This window comes from Podarcis bocagei (assembly GCF_964188305.1).
Source record: "Podarcis bocagei genome assembly, chromosome: 16".
In the NCBI taxonomy this organism is placed as follows: domain Eukaryota; kingdom Metazoa; phylum Chordata; class Lepidosauria; order Squamata; family Lacertidae; genus Podarcis; species Podarcis bocagei.
The window spans coordinates 27,175,212-27,194,549 of NC_138142.1; the positions used below are offsets into that span (position 1 = coordinate 27,175,212).

The window sequence follows — 19,338 nt, forward strand, 5'->3', positions numbered from 1 at the left end:
TTACTTGAGAAAGCAAAATTTCTGTTTCAGATTATCACTCCTTTCTTTTATCATTTTTAGAGGGTGAGTAGTGCTTGATTCCTTATTTTAGAGGCTTAAAATGCAATAATGGGGTTGGGACCCACCCCAATACCAGCATATTTTGATGGAAGTTCATACCGTAAGCATTTCAAATGTAAGGGCTGTTGCTCATAGTTGGGACCTTTTGTATGCAAAGCAGATGCTCCAAATGCAATCCCTGACATCTGCATACCCTCCAACATTTCTCCAATGAAAACAGGGGTGTCCCATTCCATAATGATAATTTTACTATTTATACCTGACACATCTTACTGGGTTGCCCCAGCCACTCTTGGCAGCTTCCAACATATATAAAAACATAATAAAACATTAGACATTAACAAAAACTTCCCTATACAAGATTGCCTTCAGATGGCTTGGGGTCAGACAACACCATACCCTCTTACATTTCTCCAGTGAAAATGGGACATCCTGAGAAAAAGGGGGACATTCCAGGATCAAATCAGAGCTTCTCTAAAAATAGGGACACTTGGAGGGTCTGCATCTGTAGGGAATCTCTGAAACCCTGGAGTGCTGCTGCCAGTCAGTGAATACTGAGCTAAGTCTGACTCCATACAAGGCAGTTTCTCATGTTGCTAAGCCATTTTCATGTTTAAGATGATGGGTCACTTTTAAGTACAACCAATACCATATTATCTATTTTTTCCTTTACAACTGTTGTTTCTAGTGAATATGATGCAATTAAAGAACACAATCTCCAGCAGTGTTGCCCTTTCAACTTAGCTGCCTGTCTTTCTCTAAGTTCCTTAGAGAAAGGCTTATTCATAAGTAGGGATGGCTGATGTAGCAGGAACCCCCCACCCCAATCATTCAGTTTGTACAAACTTCACACACTCACACTCACACACTACATATGCCACACTTCTGTTATAAATTCATAGACAAAGCAACCATATATCGGATTTGCACTGTTCCATTTTTATTTTACTCCATATGACAAGGACTATCAAAGGGGGGTGGCTTGGTTCTGGTCAGCCATAATCCCTTCACCATCCCAGCACATCCACAGGAGCCCTGCCCAGTTGCTATGCCAACCCTGATGGTCCTAGACAGAAGACATCAAGATCACAAAGAACTTGCATATGGGAGTGGATTCAGCATGGACTGAAACAAAGGACAATGATCAGATCTTCCCTCTGGGGGCAGGAAACTGCCAACTCCCCTTTGTCTCCTTGAAGTGACTTATGGGCAGGGGGAAAGGAGGAACCAGCCAGGTGACAGGACACTTAGGTCAGTGTTTCCCAACCACTGTTCCGCGGCACACTAGTGTGCCGCGAGATGTTGCCTGGTGTGCTGCGAGATGTTGCCTGGAGGGAGGCGGGCGAATCGGGCGGCGAGAGGCGGTGCGGCAGCAGCGAGGAGAGGCCGCCCAGCGCGGGGCTCTCGCCGTCTGCCTGCCTGGCTGCCTGCGAGCTCGGCGGGCAGCGCCTCCGTCCGCAGCGCCCGCCTCGCGGCTCTCATTCCCTGCCCCTGCCAAAGCTCACCCAGCCAAGCTGCGCTCTCCTTCCTGCCTCGCTTTGCTGCCTCCTCCCCCCCCACCCCCAAAGCTTGGAGGTTCCCCGGCAAGGGGGAGGAAAAAAATTGAAACTTACACTTTTGTGCGTCCCTCCCGGCGTGACGCTGCGCGCTGACGTCACGGGGCTGTAATGGTGGTGTGCCTCGAGATTTTTTTCATCAAACAAGTGTGCCTTTGCCCAAAAAAGGTTGGGAAACACTGACTTAGGTTACCACCACAACTCCTCCCTCAACCCCTCCTTTCTGTAATGTATGCATGATGTTTCTGGGGGTGGGCTTGACCTAGAGGAGGGGAATTTCAAAAGTTTTTATAAGGTCTTGCACACCATCTTTCTGGGTCTTTCCTCTCTCCTGCAAGTGAGGGGAACACCCTGTTGCAACAGTTCAATAAAGGCCAAGCCTACAGGCTGCTGTTTTGCTCCAAGTTATCCTGGTTGGTGTCTTTATTTTGTCCAAGGGAGCCCTCGGATTTTTCCGGTAACAAGGCGAACCACAGCAGTGCACGGAAACGCCGTTTACCTTCCCACTGGAGCGGTACCTATTTACCATATCTACTTGCACTTTGACGTGCTTTCGAACTGCTAGGTTGGCAGGAGCTTAGAATCTTAAGGACTGTCAAATTGATGTAAAGAAACTTCACTACAGCTTGTCACTGCCAAAGGAAAATTTGGACACAGGTATTAATAGCAATTGTCTGTGTTCTCTTACCTGTGGCCACACATACAGCTCTAGGACATTTCCAAGTGTCAAATTGATATAGAGTTGCCTCCCCAATACATGCCTGCTGTCACATTTTCTGGCATTTATCATTTTTTGCCCCTTGGTGTTGCCTTGTCAAATTTTAAAGGATAAAATGCTAGTATATCTTTAACATTAAGCAACAAATCTTCTTAGCTCTGTAAGTTGCTGCAGAGTAAATTGATACTGCAGGCAGAAAATACTCTCCACCAATGTGTAATAGTAGAGGAGGTGGAACTAACAAATTGCTAAGTATTTTTAAGCTGGTGCTTCCTATCCCTGGAATGCTTGCCTCAGTGGCAGGCACCATCGTTAACAGTTTTCAGACACCAGGTAAAGACTTGTGTCTTCGAGGCGTTTTACTGGTTATGCTTTATTTTTCTGCTCTATGGATGAGAGGCACTTTAGTCACTTATTAACATAATATCCTGAAAATATAAGAATAACAACAGTTTTAAGTTGTTTTGGACTGTTTTTAATATTACGTTTTAATTGTTATAACCTGTCCTGGGACCTTAGTGTGAAAGGCGGGTAATTAATAATACTGTAATAGTAACGAAACATAGTGCTACAAGCACCATCTGTTTTCATCTGTGAAATGTTGGGAGTGTTAAGTTTTCCCTAAGGGCTCACTTCTTTTTTAAACAAACCGACTCTCGAGCATCCTGTGGTGCATTTATTTGCACTCTGTACCAGCTCAGAGGCACTCTGTTCACCATTCTTTATCCTAGGACCAAAAGGAAATCGGGGCTGGCGCTGAATTCTTCTCCTTCCCTCCCCAGCCCCACCCCGGACACATTTTTTTTATTATTTTCCGCTTTGTCTTTAAACCGTCCTCCATTTAAACATCCACTTCCCCACCCTCTTGGATTTAATCGTTCTTCTTTTTCCTCTCCGCCCGTTTCCACACCCGAGTTTGCTTCGAACGCCCATTATTTCTATTAGCAGTGAAGCCCTCCTAGTCGCCCTTAACAGACATGGCCGCCCCACCCTCTTTTTACCATTATTATTTGAAAGCGTTACTATCCATCACAAAAGATGGCGCGGGCAGCTTCACCCCGGCCCCTTTCGCCCGTAACAAACATGGTTGCCTTTAGGTTATTATCCATCACGAAAGATGGCGGCGGCAGCTTCGGCGCCTCCCACCCCAACCGGGAGGAAGTAGGTCGCTAGGTCGGGTGATGCCCGGATGTGGGCAGCCCTTCTTCGGCAGGAGGGAGGCGCCGGTTGCCCGGATGTTCCTCTCGTTCCAGCCGCGGCCGAGGCTCGGGTCAGAACCGGCCGGGCGGGGGGAGGAGGAGGAGGAGGAAGAGAGCTTGGAGAGGAGCGGATGGATCCAATATGGCTGCCCTGATGGCCCTGAGGAGAGAGTGAGAGGCCTAGACAGCCGGCCCAGGCCCTGAGCAGGGAAGGGGGGGGCAGGACCCTGAGGCCTATTTTGGGGAGGGGGAGGAGGAGACACCACCACCACCCCGTTTGGTCACAGGCTGGGAAAGAGGGAACCCTTCACTGGTGGGGAGAAGGGAAGGGCCACTCCCACCCCCCACCCCAGCTGCGGAAGGGCCCACCCCCATCAGCCAGGGGGAGGAAAGTGGGGGTGGGGTGAGGAGAAATACAAGCCCCCCCCGCCTCCCTTTGATTTAAAACTACCCTCTTAAAGTATTCCCTCCCCCCTCCCCAGTTGCCCGTTAGGTAGGGCTGAGTAAGGTGGTGGTTTAGGGGTGGGCAGGGGCAGTTGATGAGGAATTTATTAATAGGTAAGGGGGGAGTAGAAACCCACCCCTTTTATTTCGTCGCCCCCTTGAAGTTTAACCTCTCCTATCTTATTTGAGGGGAGCTGGGGAGTTTGGCAAAGGTTGGAGGGGCAGGGGAGGCCCTTTAAAGCATTTGCCCCACCAACTCAGTTTCCCCTGGACTTTTTTTTGGGGGGGGTAGTGGGAAACATTTGGGGGGCACAGGGTTCTGAGAGATTGATGGGTTGACAGGGGAGAGGGCAGTTGTAGGAGGTAGTGGACCTGGCCCCAGGAAACCCAGCTCACGTGTTGGTGGTTCTAAACATGCTTGTGACATTTTACCTTGTCAGTCCTTATTTTTGTTTTAATTTCCCCCCCATTCATCATTAAGCAGAAGGGGCAGCAAAGGAAGGAATAATAAGGTAACATGAAAAGAGGAGGTGGATGTGGCACAGTGTGGGTTTTTTTACTTAAATCAAGGTGCTCTGTGTGAGATTAAAAATATTCACCTCTGTGTTTCAAATAAACAAGCCTAGATTTCCTTGCTTTTGAACAAAGGGGATACATATTAATGTACTGTAGATCAAAGAATGAATTTAGTTCTTAATTGCTTGATGAAAATAAGAGAGAGAAACCAATTGTAGGTATTTTAGTTTAAATATTGAGCATTAATATGCTAGGGGTTTCTGATGAATCCTATATTGAGCTAGCTATGTGCTTTTCTCTTATTCAGGAGAGGTTTATTTCTTTCAAATTAGGTTTTTAATATATGAAAAGTTAAGAACTGGTCAATAACTTTTCTGCTTTGGGGGAAAGCGAGGACTCTAATCTGCTGGATGAAATAGAATTGTATGTGTGTGAGAGAGAAGTACTAAATATTAGCCATGAAATATTTTTATAGTGTACCACAGCTGAAAGTTAAGCATACAATAAGTTTGTGTTTTATTTTTATTTTTATTTTTTATTAGCCTCGCTAATCTGGTGACTCTGTATATGTATTTGAGTGCTAGGAAAGGTCTTCTTGCTAGAAGTTAAGATAGAACAAAAGAAAATAAATCAATGCCCCCAGACTTTACTGGATGGTTTTGGGACTTTTCCTATGTGGAATTTCTTTTTAAAGCCAAAGAGAGATGGAGAGGGTTTGGAAACTGGGGGCTCTAGAATCTTGTAGTGAGAATTTTAACTTTAGGAGAAAAAAGTTGTCCTGTCCTCCCATGGGCCATATATGAAATCCATTTGCCAAGTTTTTTGTTTCTTTTTGGTCTGTCTTTTTTAATTTTAAAAAAGTAAAGCAAAGTGGACTAGAGACTTCGTATGTTCACATTTGGCCTCTGTGCCCCGTCAGCTGTGCAGGACTGGATCTAAACGCGGCAAAGAGGGAACCTCCAGAAAACAAGAAGACATAAGGTACGGTATGTTGTTGGGTGATAACTTGTGCCAAACTCTGCAGTGACATGCCTGGTGGTGATTCATTCCCTTCCGTTGCTCTTCATGGTGCTTATTAACATAAGTAGAGCAAGGCAGTGGTTGACTAACTGCCTTCCTGTTGATTGACCTGCCCTTTAGTGTGGAGCTTGACCGAGTTTCTGGAGCTGTCCAGGAATAAGTGGCTGGAAGTAAGGAACCTCCTTCCAGAGAGTGATTCTTGACAGCGCTGTAAATGAGCTCTCAACTAGAATGGGGGATGCTGGTTGGTGCAAATGAAACATAGCTGTTGTTTGCTTCTTGGACAAATTCAAACAAGGATTTAGGGGCGTATCGGATCAGGGCACAATGTGTGGCTCCTCTCCCTTGTTTTGTTTTCTGTGACTTTTGAGATAATCCTAGAGCAGTCAATTAGAATGTCCTTATTGTGTATGTGATTTTTCAGAAAAAAAGAGTTTGTAGTTAAGAGCTCAGTTAGGGACTCAGCTGTGGCCTGTTGGCAACTCTCTCTTTTCATCCCATACCCCTCTCCTTCAGCACTCATTATATATGATTTGAATTGGTGCCCTCGCCAGGAGTACGGTGAACTTCAGCAGGAAGAATTGTAGACCTCAGTTGTATGCAGAAGGCCCCAGGTTCAGAGTTAGCTGAAATACTCTTTAATAGTGGGGCTGGGAAGGTCGCCTCTGCCCCACATCTTGGGACCTGCTGCCTGTGAGAGGAGGTCATCCAGATTGGCCAGCAGTCTGGCTTTTGTACAAGTCAGCTTTGGGTGGAGTGCATGGTACACTGAGGCTGCGGATGCATTGCCTGTGGGAGTGTGAATTGAAGGTTCAAGTGCATTCTCTCAGTAATCATTGCAATAGGTACTGTAAGGCAGGCCAGTGTGATCCCCACCCCCCAGAAAAGAAAAAAAATATTGTAGGTGGGAGGTTGGGGCATAGTAGCAGAGTGTACATGTGGACGAGCCCCTGGTTTGTTGTTATAACTTGTGGAACAATTCTGAGGGTGATTTTTTTTAAATAACAAAATCAGGAAGGCAAGTTGTCTTTGTGGCCTGGGGTTCCCGCTTGCCAGAGTTCATGGATTTCAGGCTGTCAGTGATAGCTTTGAAAAGAAATACTATTGCCCAGCTTATTAAGCATAATCATGCATTGTGAAACTATACTTTTCTAATCGGATGACATTACAGTGGCAGTGCCAGGACAAAATACAAGGACCTCATTTTTGAATCAGATTTAGAGAAACAAGCAAACTTTATCTCTTAACAGCCCGCTTCTGCTGTATAGCAGCCAAATTAACGGAGCGTCCTTTCTATGAGTTTTGAGGGATCCTCTTTCATTGTGTTGAGTGACTTCTTTTCCAAAAGACACACACAAACGGCCTGGGGTTTTCTTGGGTTGTATTAGTACTGGGGTTTGAAACAGGAACCTTTGGGAGTTTCTGGCTCCAGTGTTACGCCAGAGGTCATGATTGAGCCATGGAAAAGCCATGAACTAGGTCAGCTGTCTTGAAGGGTCAGAGGCATGGCGTGTGGCAGTAAATGGAGATAATCTGGGATCAGGGACTGAATCAGGAAGTTGTGCTGAAAGTGAAGTAGGACAGGGTCTGAAATGGGAGCAGAGAATGGGCGTCGGGGGAGGTCTATAGTTGCAGGGTTCATGCAGCGGATCCCGTATGGGAGACAGCCTGCTTAACTTTTGAACCAACTGCTGGCTCCCCTTGGAGTTGAGGTAGGTAGGAAATCAAAGTGCATTTTCACACATTTCATGCCATGGCATTTTAATAGAAGCTTGTGGGTAGAGTACGGGTTCTAGTTCATGCCAGTGATTGTGTTAAAGGGCTTTGAGAGATGGAATCTCTCAGATCAGAGGACGAGATCTAGTGTGCATGCATGTCAGTTTAGCTTACTCTAGCCAGCTGTTCTTTGTGGTTTGCTACCAACTCATTTCCCCTCCCCTGAGCCACAGACTAGGAGAGAAGCAAAGTCCCTTCTCAGTTGCACAGGGGAATGGATAAGGTAAGAACCAACAAGATCCTTTCGCACAGCTTGGGAGAAGTGTGTGCCGCTGCTGCTTGCTTTCTCCAAATGTCAGCATTGACTGTAGAGCTCTAGGAAGCCCAAGTTAGTTTACTGGTGAAGCTTAAGGTTGCTGATCTGGACAGCACAATTTAAATATATATATATATATATATACATATTTGCTTTCGTAGATTTTCACGGGTACAGGAATGTAGGTTTTGGTGTCTTCGGGTGTCTTCCCGTGTAAGAGTTGGGGTGTCTAGGCGACGTTTCGACGAGGTCTCACTCGTCATCTTCAGGCTGGTGCTTTCGGCTTCTTGTTACTAGAACAGAGCAGGATCTCAGTGTTTGAGTTCCTATAAATACTGTTGAGGGGGTGTGGTGTATAGCTATACACTGTTGAGGGGGTAAGCAACATCTGGAGAGCCAAAAGTTCCCCAGCCCTGTTTTGCTGGGTGCACAAAAGTACAATCAAAATGCCAACTTGGGGGACAAGTGGTTTCTAGCCATGATGGCTCTGCTCTGCCTCCACGATCGGAGGCAGCAATTCTTCTGAATACCAGTTGCTGGAAGCCACAGGAGAGAGAGCGCTGTTGTGCTCAGATCCTGCTTGGGGGACTCCCACCGAGGCATCCGGTCAGCCACCGTGAGAACAGGATGCTGAAGTAGCTGGGCCATTGGCCTGATCCAGCAAGCTGCTCTTAACATTATTCTGAAAAGTCATACTGTCAGTGTGTCAGGAATTTAAATCTCCTGGGGGAAAGAAACCTCTCTCATTCACTCCACTTCTGTACCTGTATGAAGAGCGTGGGAGAGGAATCTCAGATGGGATTGCAGCATAAAATACAGTGGTACCTTGGGTTACATATGCTTCAGGTTGCATACACTTCAGGTTACAGACTCTGCTAACCCAGAAATAGTACCTCGGGTTAAGAACTTTGCTTCAGGATGAGAACAGAAATCGCGTGGCGGCGGCGCGGCGGCAGCGGGAGGCTCCATTATCTAAAGTGGTGCTTCAGGTTAAGAACAGTTTCAGGTTAAGAACGGACCTCCGGAACGAATTAAGTGCTTAACTCGAGGTACCACTGTAGTGCTGTGTGTAGACATACACCCTCCCTACCTTTCAGCGAGCAGAGCTCTGAAGAGATCTTGTATTTCTCTTTTTTTTCCAGTGTCCCACTTTTAGGAGCCACCCCACCCCCCTCGAACCCTGTGGAAGCTGGGCGGCCCCGAGCAGGCCCCGCAGTCGCTCGAGATGGCCGCCTTCAAACGGAGCCGCCGGCAGGCCTGGCCAGAAGAGGAGGGCGACCGGGAGCACGGGCTCTATAGCCTGCACCGCATGTTTGACATCGTGGGCACCCACCTGACCCACCGCGACGTCCGGGTCTTGTCCTTCCTCTTTGTGGACGTCATTGACGACTACGAAAGGGGGATGATCCGCAGTGGGCGGGACTTCCTCCTGGCGCTGGAGAGGCAGGGCCGCTGCGACGAAACCAACTTCCGCCAGGTGCTTCAGCTTCTGCGGATCATCACCCGCCACGACCTGTTGCCCTATGTCACTTTAAAGAGGAGGAAGGCCGGTAGGTCCTCTCTGGTTCGGGGGTCTTCTACAGCAGGCTGCATGTAGCCCATCTGCTGACTCACACACATACCCTTTATCCCAATGGTGAACCAGGTGCAAGCCTACAGCTGGTTCTTCAGCCCAATCTAAAAGGATTCAGTCAGGGAGCGTCAGGCATTGTCAGAAACAGCCAAGTGTTTGAAATAACTGGTCGTGTTATAGCTCTGCAGCAGTTTCTACAAGCCCTGGTCTTTTTTAGAAGTAGCGCTGAGTTGTGCTGAATTAGGGGGTGTGAGTGAAAAGGAGAGGGTGTGAAATGACAAGGTAGTAGATCTCATGAGCTTATCTCTCAGAACACTTGCCACGCCTTCCTCTTTCCACCACCAATCACAGAGCCCGTCTGAAACTTTGGCCTACTTTTCTCCTCCCCTCCCTGGAATCTCTCACCTTGTCACCTTACATAACTGTATTGATGTATTTATCCAGACTGAGGGCACTTCTTCCTTTTTTAAATACCACTTAGCTTTTTATTGCCTATTTGAACTCCCATCATATCTTTTTATTTGTATTTTTGTCCCTTTTAACCACAATATTTAATTGTATGCCTCGAGTAGCAATAGTAGTGCAGGCAAAAACCATTTTGCATGGGGGTTCCCAGCCCCTGCACACGGTGGCAGAGAATGCATAAGCGTGCCCCATTCCGCCCCCCCCCATTCCACTCCCTTTCTTGCTTCTGCGCATTGGCAATAGCCCGTCATTTGGATGTGCCTAAAATGGTCGCTGCTTGTAGTAATAATAGTTATTATAATTATAAAACCCATTGGTAGAAAAACAATGTCAAGGATTTAAAAACCATTAGCCTCCTGAGAAGAATGAAGAGTGGCCTAGAGTGGCAGGCGAGACTTGGGTGCCAAATTATCAGTCAAAACAGTTAAAAACAACTATTTTAAAAAATAATAAAGAAGAGCAATAAACTAAACACAGATTAAAACACATGTCAGCATTCCACAGTATCTGGGTAGGCTTGTCTAAACAAAAAACATACAGTGGTACCTCAGGTTACATACGCTTCAGGTTACATATGCTTCAGGTTACAGACTCCGCTAACCCAGAAATAATACCTCGGGTTAAGAACTTTGCTTCAGGATGAGAACAGAAATTGTGCTCTAGTGGCGCGGCGGCAGCAGGAGGCCCCATTAGCTAAAGTGGTGCTTCAGGTTAAGAACAGTTTCAGGTTAAGTATGGACCTCTGGAACGAATTAAGTACTTAACTTAATTCTGAATAGAGTACAGTGACAGCGCTCACCTGATGCCAATAGGCAGGGAGTTCCAAAGTGTGGGTTCTGCCGCAGTAGATCAATTTCTTACAAATGCAGAACAGGCATTATGTGGCACCTGTAACAGGGCCAATTCTGCAGATTGAAGCAGTTGAGTGGGTGCACATATATAGCGAAAGGTGATCTCATAGGTAAACTATCTCTTGTTGACCACCCCACCGATTAACATGCCCCTCCTTTCTTCCGCAGTGTGCCCGGATCTTGTAGACAAGTACCTAGAAGAGACTTCCATTCGCTACGTGACGCCGCGAGCCCACAGCAGCGCAGAGCACGTTCCTTCCCACCAACACAAATCTGGTGAGACTTTGCGGCCAGATAGATGTCAGGAGCCTTTGTCCAGCTAGTCTCCTTCAGTGCCCTCCATTGCCCAGGCATCTGTGTTCTGGGCATTCCTGCCCTCGGCATTTAATGCAGGCGTTTGGGACCTCAAAAGAAATCCAGACCCAGCTTTTTGGACAGTTTCTGTGTCTTCTTCCCTACAGGCAGGCCTCACTAGCCACATCTGCTTGATGGCTCTGTTCCTGAATGTCTGTTTCCCAGCCAAATCCAGAGAACTGGATGAGCACCAGAAGCTGCCTTAGACAGAGTTGGACCAGTTGTTCCACCTAGTCCACCTGCCCCTGACTGGTAGTTGTCCTTCAGGGTCTCTGGCAAAGGAGGATCTTTCCCAGTCCTGCTACCAGAGATCTTCCTTAATTGGAAATGCTGGGGGGATTGAACTTCAGCATGCACAGCAGGTGCTCTTTTAGAATTGTAGGGCTGGAAGGGACCCAAAGGAGTGTCTAGTCCAACTCCCTACAATGTAGAAATCACAGCTTTGCTGTAGCCCTTTGCCACAGTAGAAAGGCATTGGATTCTATGCACCACAGAGCTTCTCGCCTCTTGATCCCTTGAGGGTTGATTTGCTCCTTGATGAAAGCCAGACTTCAACGGCAGCAGGTTGTTACTCTTGTTGCTTTCTGGAGACCAGAGTACGTGAGGAAGGAGTGATTTTTAAACGCTGGCAATAGTAACCTTGAGTTACTTCCTGTATCTGTGTGTTTCTGGCAGCTTCTTTTATTTAGAGCAGTTGATGTAAAAATAAATAAATCTGTAAGCTGTTTGCATAAAAGGTGAGAGTGTCTAGTCCTCATGAATTCAGGAATCATTTTTAAGGGCAAAAGCCTCGTCTGTTGAGATGCAGAGGATGGAATGGAGATGGGGTTGCTGTGTCCAGTGAGAGTCCTAGGTTCCTCATCATTTCTCCAGAGTCTTGTTCATCTTGGCTATCAACATAAAAGGCCTGGGATGCTGGTGGGCAGAATATTTACTTTTTAGTACTTTTTATCCCAAACTTTTATCTGTTAAGCTCAAGCTGGTCTCGCTGGCTCTTCCCCGCCATAAAAAAATTGCAACTCATCTTTGGTTATGAGGGCAGTCAGTCAGTGAAGTTTATTGTACATACTTTACACTATATGAAATATAGAATTTACAAACCAATATATGAATTAAAATAGAAATGTGTTACGGAAAGTCACTGGGCAGCCATTAATTGCTGTGTATACCATCCAAGGATAACAATATTGGATTAAAAATTATAATGTATTATAATTCTGGATATGGGTAGATCACAACTTCTTAGCTGTTAGTGCAAATTTAGCCAGATAGAAAGGAAGGGGCAGAGGGCCACATTTGGCCTTCAGGCCTGAGGTTCCCCACTCCTGTTTCAAGTGAGGCAAAAGCCAAAAAGTGATGAGAAGACGCAGCACCAATTTGAAACCAGGAATTTTGTTCTTTGCCCCAGTGAAAGGTTTCTGAAGGCGTTGTTTCCAAGTGCCAGGGAAGTCTGTATTGAATGACAAAAGTAGGAGCCAGTCCTGGTCTTGTAATCCTGGTGAAATAAATATTGTCAGTTCTGCTTGTTCAATTTAGCAGTCCGGATAGCAGTATTTATAAAGCAACATTAATTTCCAGACAGTTGGAGGTTGTGTTTAATTTTGTCACTGTTAAGATCTTGAGATTGCATTGTCACCAGGTCTCTGAGTAAGCCTCCTCCCGCCCCCGCATTTGGCATTTTTATGGAAGATCTTAAGATCTTGAAGACTCTAGTTTTGGTTTGCAGGTTTGAAGTGGTGTCTGTGTGGGTGGAAGAAGCTGGCCGGGCTAAAATGGGGAGCCCCTCCCCACACCACGACCACCAAACTAGCCTAGGCTCCAAGCGGGATAGGCAGGATGCAGATTACACGGTATTTAATTGTATTCTGATGGTGCTTCAGCCTACTAGGCTTGCTTCTATGAAGGATGGAGCAAGTTCTGTCTTACTGAGGGCCCCTGCCTCACTAGTCCTCAGTATTCAGGACAAACAAAAGAAAATCCTCCTTCATGCAGCGCATAGTTAGACTATGGAACTTGCTCCCACAGGAGGCAGTGATGGCTGCCAATCTAGATGGCTTTAAAAGAGGACAACAAATTCATGAAGATGGCTGCTAGCCATGATAACTATACTCTGTTTCCATTGTTGGAGGCAGGTAATGCTTCTGAATACAAACTACAGGAGAGGAGTGTGCTCTCGTGCTCGGGTCCTGCTTGCAGGTTTCCCATAATGGATATCTGGTTGGCCACAGTGAGAAAGGGCTGCTGGACTAGATGGGCCATTGCCCTGATCCAGCTGGCTCTTATGTTCCTGTGTGATGCTGCCAGATGAGCAAGACCAGGGGTTATCCCCAAGGAAAAGATGAAAACCTTGCTTCTTTCTGTTCCTGTTCTTTTATGTGGCTGTGAGTGTTATTGTCGTGAGGCTTTTCTTGGTCAGCTGCCTTGAGAGCCTCTTGGGGTTGTGAAGTGGGACGTGTGCATTCCCCCACCCCACCAAAAAATAATAACAACAACTCACAGTCTCTAGTCCTGCACTGAGCTGTCTGAGCCCTCACCTTTGTGCCTCCTCCCAGTGCCTCCCCACCACCCGCTGGTCTGCTGCTCCTCTTCAGGCCCCCAGATCTGCACCAAGAGACCTGGCCGGGGACGAGCCCTCCTTGGGAGCCAGCGGAAAAGGAGGAAGTCGGTGACGCCAGACCCGAAAGACAAACAGACGTGCGGTAAGGATCTTGACAGTAGCAGCAGCGTGGCAGCCATGTTTGAGTCCCCTCCCAAGATGGATGCTCTGAATGCAGGTCTTGCTAAGACCCAGGACTATCACATAGCCCAACAATCTTCTATGCTGAGACAGATGTGGGGTGTGTGTGAGAGACAAAGACAGAGACATTACACTGTTGACCCTTCCACAGCATTGGGGATCAGCAGCTCAAGGTGCTGGTGGTACAAGTCTGTCCCCTCCCAGTATTGCCAAAGGCAAAGAGAGGGTATGAAATGAGGAACACATTTTGGGCATAGGATTTTGCAGCAGGGCATATTGGAGCTAGAGGTGCAGCAGGACCGCTCTTGATTGATACAGTTGTACCTCAGAAGTTGAACAGAATCTGTTCCAGAAGTCCGTTCAGCTTCCAAAGCACAGCTCCTGCAGCCAATTGGAAGCCCTGTCAGACGTTCGGCTTCCGAAAGAACGTTAGAAATCCGGAACTATCACTTCCAGTTTTTGATTGTTCGGGAGCCGAAACGTTTGACTCCCAAGGTGTTTGGGAGCCGAAGTACAACTGTATGCATTTGGGGACCCATTTCTTAAATCAGTCACAGTATATTTGCATGGTGCTAGCACTCCTGCCGTGACCCACCTTGAATTAGGCTGCAACCCACTAACAGGTCCTGACCCACCAGTTGAAGAGGTAGCCAATACAGTTGGACTACAACTCCCATCAGTCCCAGCTAGCATGGCCCACTGGTCAGTGACCATGGGAGTTGTAGTCCAGCCACATCTGGAGGGCACCACATTAGCTGCTCCTACCATTTAGCAAAGAGGACCCGGTTCCTGAGATCTCACATCCAGGACATTTGGATGTTTCGAGCAGAGAGAGCATTAACGTATCTCCTGTCTCCTGGCGCTTCCCTTCCAGACATCCGCCTGCGAGTCCGAGCGGAGTACTGCCAGCACGAAACGGCCTTGGAGGGGAACGTCTTCTCCAACAAGCAGGACCCCCTGGAGCGCCAGTTTGAGCGCTTTAGCCAGGCCAACACCATCTTGAAATCCCGGGACCTGGGCTCCATCATCTGTGACATAAAGTTTTCGGAGCTCACTTACCTCGACGCTTTCTGGCGCGACTACATCAACGGCTCGCTACTGGAGGCCCTCAAGGGGGTCTTCATCACAGACTCGCTCAAGCAAGCGGTGGGTCACGAGGCCATCAAGCTCCTGGTCAACGTGGACGAAGAGGATTACGAGGTGGGCCGTCAGAAACTCCTGAGGAACTTGATGCTGCAGACGGCACCTTGAACCTCGGTTGCTGTTATTCCCCCCACCCTGTCCTCTGCCTCTCCTTTGGATGATTTTTTTTCCGGGTTTTTTTCTCTATCTCTCAAGAAAAGGAAAAAAAACATCTTAAAAGGAATGAAACCTCAAGCTCCCTGCCATGTACTGAGTAACTGTACGGTCTGTTTCAACACAAGGATGAGCGCTGTGGTTGGTTTTTTCTTTTTCCCCCAGTTGGGAACCAAAACAGGAGATGGAAATTCCTGGGCTCCTCCCTGCCTGCAAGGGAGATGCAGGGGCCCTTTCCCTGCAGGCCAGCTGAGCATCTTCGCTCATTGACCGATGCTCCTCTGGTCTCTCGTCTTTTCTTAACCACATTCTCTCTTGTGCTGTCTACTTCTCTCCTGGGTTTTTTTGTTTTTGTTTTCTTTTTGGTACTGTCTCTCTAAAACATTAGACTGTCCTGTGGTGTGCCATTGCCCAGAAAGGTCTAAGCAGGTGCGGCGAGGTCCAGAAGGCGAGACTTCCACTCTTTATATTAAAAATAAGAAGCAAACCTGAACGTGGCTCTTCTTGTGCCAGGAACATCTTAACACCGGTGTTTTTTTCTTTCAAGCTGTGAGTTCCATGGGTGGTGGGACAGGGTGGGGGAGGAACGGGGCTTCTCGGAGTGGAGTTGGGGAAGAGAGCGCTTGCATCTTAACCAGACGCACCACCTGCCCCCTCTATGTAGCAGTGTTCTTAAAAGTGACACTCAAGGCCTGCCAGTTGGATTTAGAAATGGTTATGCAATTGACTTTGTTGGCGGGTGGGGAGTGTGGATGGGAAGGACCCTCGCCTAGAAGGAAGTTGCAGCAAGGGTGGGGGTCCAGACACAAGGGATGAAATGGTCTTTGGGACCTTAGCTGCTCTGAAAGACTGTTTTCTTCTGTGCGTGTGGGAAGAGCGTGCTTTGTCCCAGCCCAGCTAGCTCAGCTGAATTAAATTTGAGTGTTTGTTCTCCCTTCCACCTAACCCTTTCCCCTGACGTGTGTCCTGAGCAGAGAGTATTTTCAGCCCCCCCCCCCCCCGATCCACTGTGTGTGCCTTTCCCTCAACCTTTGGTGGAGGGATCGTCTGCCTCCAAAGACAACAGAGAAAGGGCCACCCGTCTGAGGCCTTTTCTCACCTCTCTGAAACCACACAAGCACCACGGCCGGCCTTGCATGGGTGCAAAGGGCAAGGAGGAGGTGGAAGGGATTGTTCCAGCTGCGAATGGCTGTGTCAGATCAGAGCCAGGAGGACAAGGCAGTCCAGCCTTCCACCTCCTTTGCCATTTTGTGTTTTTTTCCAGGAACGTGATCCTCCAGTTTCTCGATCTGGGCTTGGCTCTTGGCTTACTCCCCTGGGAAGGCTGCAAAAGGGATGTGTGGCAGGAGTTCCTTCCGCTCTTGCCTTCTGTTCACGTGGTGCTGGGCACCACAGCAGTTGCCTCCTGTGTCTTGTCCTATATTAAATAAGCTTTTTTCCCCCCTCTCTTTTTTTGAGCTGCTGGGAGAAGCTTGAGGGGTGAACCTTTCCAGTGCTGGGGACAGAGAGGACCCTGGTGGTTTATTGTTGGGTGGGACAGGTGGGCTTAAAATGCAGTTAGGTTTTGGTAAGACTGCAACTTGAGATGGGGTGACTCCCTGCCCCAGGAGATGGATTGGGACTTCCTTAGGCTCCGTTAGTGGGGGAAATCAATTATTATTTTTTATTATAAATGCATATGTATTGGTAGGAAGAAGCCTGCTCAAGTATCCCAAGTCACTCTTTAAAAGGGATTATCTATTCTTTTTTCTTTAATTTTTGTTAAAGTTTTGCTCCTGAATTTTTGTGTTTCCGTTGGGTGAGTTACACATGCTGCTTTTGGGATCCCATTGGATTACATGAAGTACGTATTGTGAAATCGCCTTGGCAAGCCATGGTGGTGTTTCCCTTGGGTTTTGGATGCCTATTCCAGAAAGCTTGTAACTTCTGAACAGCATTGTTTCCCCCCAACCCAAGCAATATAATCTTGGTAGCCCCCTCCCCCCCCGACTTCTTTCAGATGGCACAGATGGTAGTATTCACTCACTTCCCCCCACTCCCCTTCAAGTTTCTCTTTCTGGCTTACTAGTCAAACAAGAAGGCTCCATCTAAGAAATGTATGAACAGGAGCATTCCAATGGTGGGGCGGTTTATCTGACTGGCAGGCAAAATCAAGTGGCATTGCTCTTTACCCTTGGGCTGTACCATTTCAACTGGTTGTTTTTTAAATTTACAGAAAAACAAAGGGCATGTTGATTTAGCTTTAAGACATGGTCTTTGTTTTATTGGGGGGAGAAGAAACTAGAACTCTTACCTTGCATTCTGTAAATTGCTTTTTAAAAAACCCAGAGAGAAAAGGGCTAGAAAGGACAAAAAAAGCCTTTAAAAAGAAAAGGCTAATAATGATAGGAACAAAGCAGAGGATATTTTGCCCTAGTCTTCTCCTTGACATGCCACTCTTGCATAGCAACCCTTGTTTCAGCCTGAAGTTGGTACAGTCCAGGGTAAGCTATGCCACTCGAGTCGATCGATTGCGTAAACAGGTTTTGAGCCAAAATCTAATCCTGCATTGGTTGGGAAATATTCCACTTGATGTGCAAGTATCTGATGTCTCTTATGCTCTGCAACCGCCTTCGCCAAGCTGGCATCTTTCAGACGTTGTGGGAGTACAGCTCTCATTAGCCCCGATGGGAGTGTTAATCCTGCAACATCCAGAGGGCACAAGCTTGCCAAAGGTCAACTGTACAAGGTATCTTGGCAAAGTGTGCAAGGGCCCCTGCTGCTATCCTTTGTGTACCCCCCCTCACTCACACGCACACACACACTTCCCATTTCAGAACACATCTGGCAAAAATTGTGTAAAATCTGTGACTTCTGTTTTGGGTTTTTTTAAGGAACTTCCAGTGTAACTGGTCATAATCCCAGTGTAGCTTTGTTTTTCCTCAGAATAATAATAATAAAAATCTTCTGCCTTTTGTTGCTGCTACTGTCAGGGGTCTGTGCTTTGCTCACCTGTGTGTGCAAGAGAAAATGGTAACTTCCAGTTGAGGCAAAAACTTCATGCGTTGGATGAACCTTTAGTGGCTCATGCCCAGATTACATCGGCTTTTCTTCCCCTGGTACCCCAATACCTCTGTTTTCCTGAAGACACTATTTTCCTCTGCGTGTGTAGATTATTCTAGCCGGTCAAAAAACTTCTGGCAGTGGCTTTGGGGGACAGAAAATAAAGAGCGGGGAGGGCAAGGGTGAAGCCCCAATTCTGTTCTCTAGCCTGGGTTATTTTAAATCGCGGGAAGCTAACCTCTGGGTTCCCATCAGTTCTGGCCAGTGGCAGTACTGGGGCTGATGGGAGCCAGAGTCCCAACAACACGAAGGCCACAAATTCTCCATCCTTTGTTTGAATTTGCAAGGAAACAAGGCTCATTTAAATGAGGTTTCCCACTGGTAATACTTCAGGGGGGAAATGATACAAATCTGGGCACTAAAACACCCATTTACAACTGGCTAGAATTTAGCTCTTGCCAACCTGGGTGCCCTCCAGATCTTTTGAAATGTAACTCTTCAGCCTCAGTCGTTAAACTATAGCTTATAAAATTATGCATGGCAGGGAGAAAGGCGACACAAAGGTTTTTCTCCCTCTCTTGCATAACGTTACAACTTGTGGACACCCAATGATGCTGAATGTTGGAAGATTCATGGCAGATGAAAGAACGGACTTCTTCACACAGTGCGTAGTTAAGCTATGGATCTTCCAGCCTTGGGAGGCAGTGATGCTCCCCAACCAACATGGCTTTGAAAGTGGATTAGACAAATTCGTGGAGAAATTTAGCATTGAGAAGTTTGGAAAAGTGGCTGTTGGTGACCAGCAATCTCTGAAGCTAGGGGACCTTGATGGCTGGCTCCCATTCAGCGACACCTTCTGTGGGGGTTGCATTTAATTAGAATCTAAGCCAAGCTTGCTGGATCAGGCCAGTGGCCCATCTAGTCCAGCATCCTGTTCTCACAGTGGCCAACTAGATGCCTGTAGGAAACCCAACTAGCGGCAGCTGAGCACAAGAGCCTTCTCCCTCCCTGTGATTTTGAGCAACTGGTGTTCAGAAGCATTTTCTTCCTCTGACTGTGGAGACAGAGTAAAGCCATCACGGCTAGCAGCCCTCCATGAATTTGTCCGATCTTTAAAAGCCATCCCAGTTGGTGAGAACTACTGCCTCTTGTGGGAGTGAGTTCCATAGTTCAAATATGTGCTGTGTGAAATAACTTTTTTAAAAAAAAAAAATTAAGGTCTTCAAAGTGTCTACTTCATGCTTAGCTGTGCATGTGGCAAGACTGCGCATGAACAGCCATTACATTATTTATTACATTTGTTAGCTACCTTATACCAGTGTTTTTCAACCACATGTTGCCTGGTGTGCCGTGGGAAAAATTGAAAAATTTTAAAGATTTTTAAAAAAATAAATGTCAAATTTTCGCCCACTAAGCGGGCGCCGGACTGTGTCCACCCTATTTTCCATCCGTCCTGGGTGGGGATCAGATCGGAT

General features: G+C 47.2%; 1 protein-coding gene and 2 long non-coding RNA genes across 7 annotated transcripts in view; 2 read left to right on the forward strand and 1 right to left on the reverse strand.

Moving 5' to 3' along the window:
- Positions 1–1,241: 1,241 nt before the first annotated feature.
- Positions 1,242–2,020, forward strand: LOC308575740. Its single transcript, XR_014002934.1, has 2 exons — positions 1,242–1,311; positions 1,805–2,020. It is a non-coding gene; the product is annotated as an uncharacterized lncRNA (long non-coding RNA).
- Positions 2,021–3,550: 1,530 nt separating this feature from the next.
- LOC308576342 (death effector domain-containing protein) overlaps positions 3,551–19,338 on the forward strand; it is a 32,127-nt gene continuing 16,339 nt past the window's right edge. Inside the window, exons 1-6 of one of the 5 annotated variants that reach the window (XM_081175608.1) lie at positions 3,551–3,704; positions 5,355–5,474; positions 8,688–9,095; positions 10,603–10,710; positions 13,341–13,487; positions 14,400–15,314. In XM_081175608.1, the coding sequence (XP_081031734.1) occupies positions 8,771–9,095; positions 10,603–10,710; positions 13,341–13,487; positions 14,400–14,776 (957 nt within the window). In that variant the 5' untranslated portion in view covers positions 3,551–3,704; positions 5,355–5,474; positions 8,688–8,770 and the 3' untranslated portion in view covers positions 14,777–15,314. Of the gene's footprint in view, positions 4,490–4,510; positions 5,475–8,687; positions 9,096–10,602; positions 10,711–13,340; positions 13,488–14,399; positions 15,315–19,338 lie in introns of those variants that run through there. The other 4 variants (XM_081175610.1, XM_081175607.1, XM_081175609.1 and 1 more) reach the window with 4 other exon arrangements.
- On the reverse strand, positions 16,827–19,175 carry LOC308576356. The gene is made up of 2 exons (XR_014003186.1): positions 18,138–19,175; positions 16,827–18,103 (listed from the first exon to the last, which is right to left on the reverse strand). It is a non-coding gene; the product is annotated as an uncharacterized lncRNA (long non-coding RNA).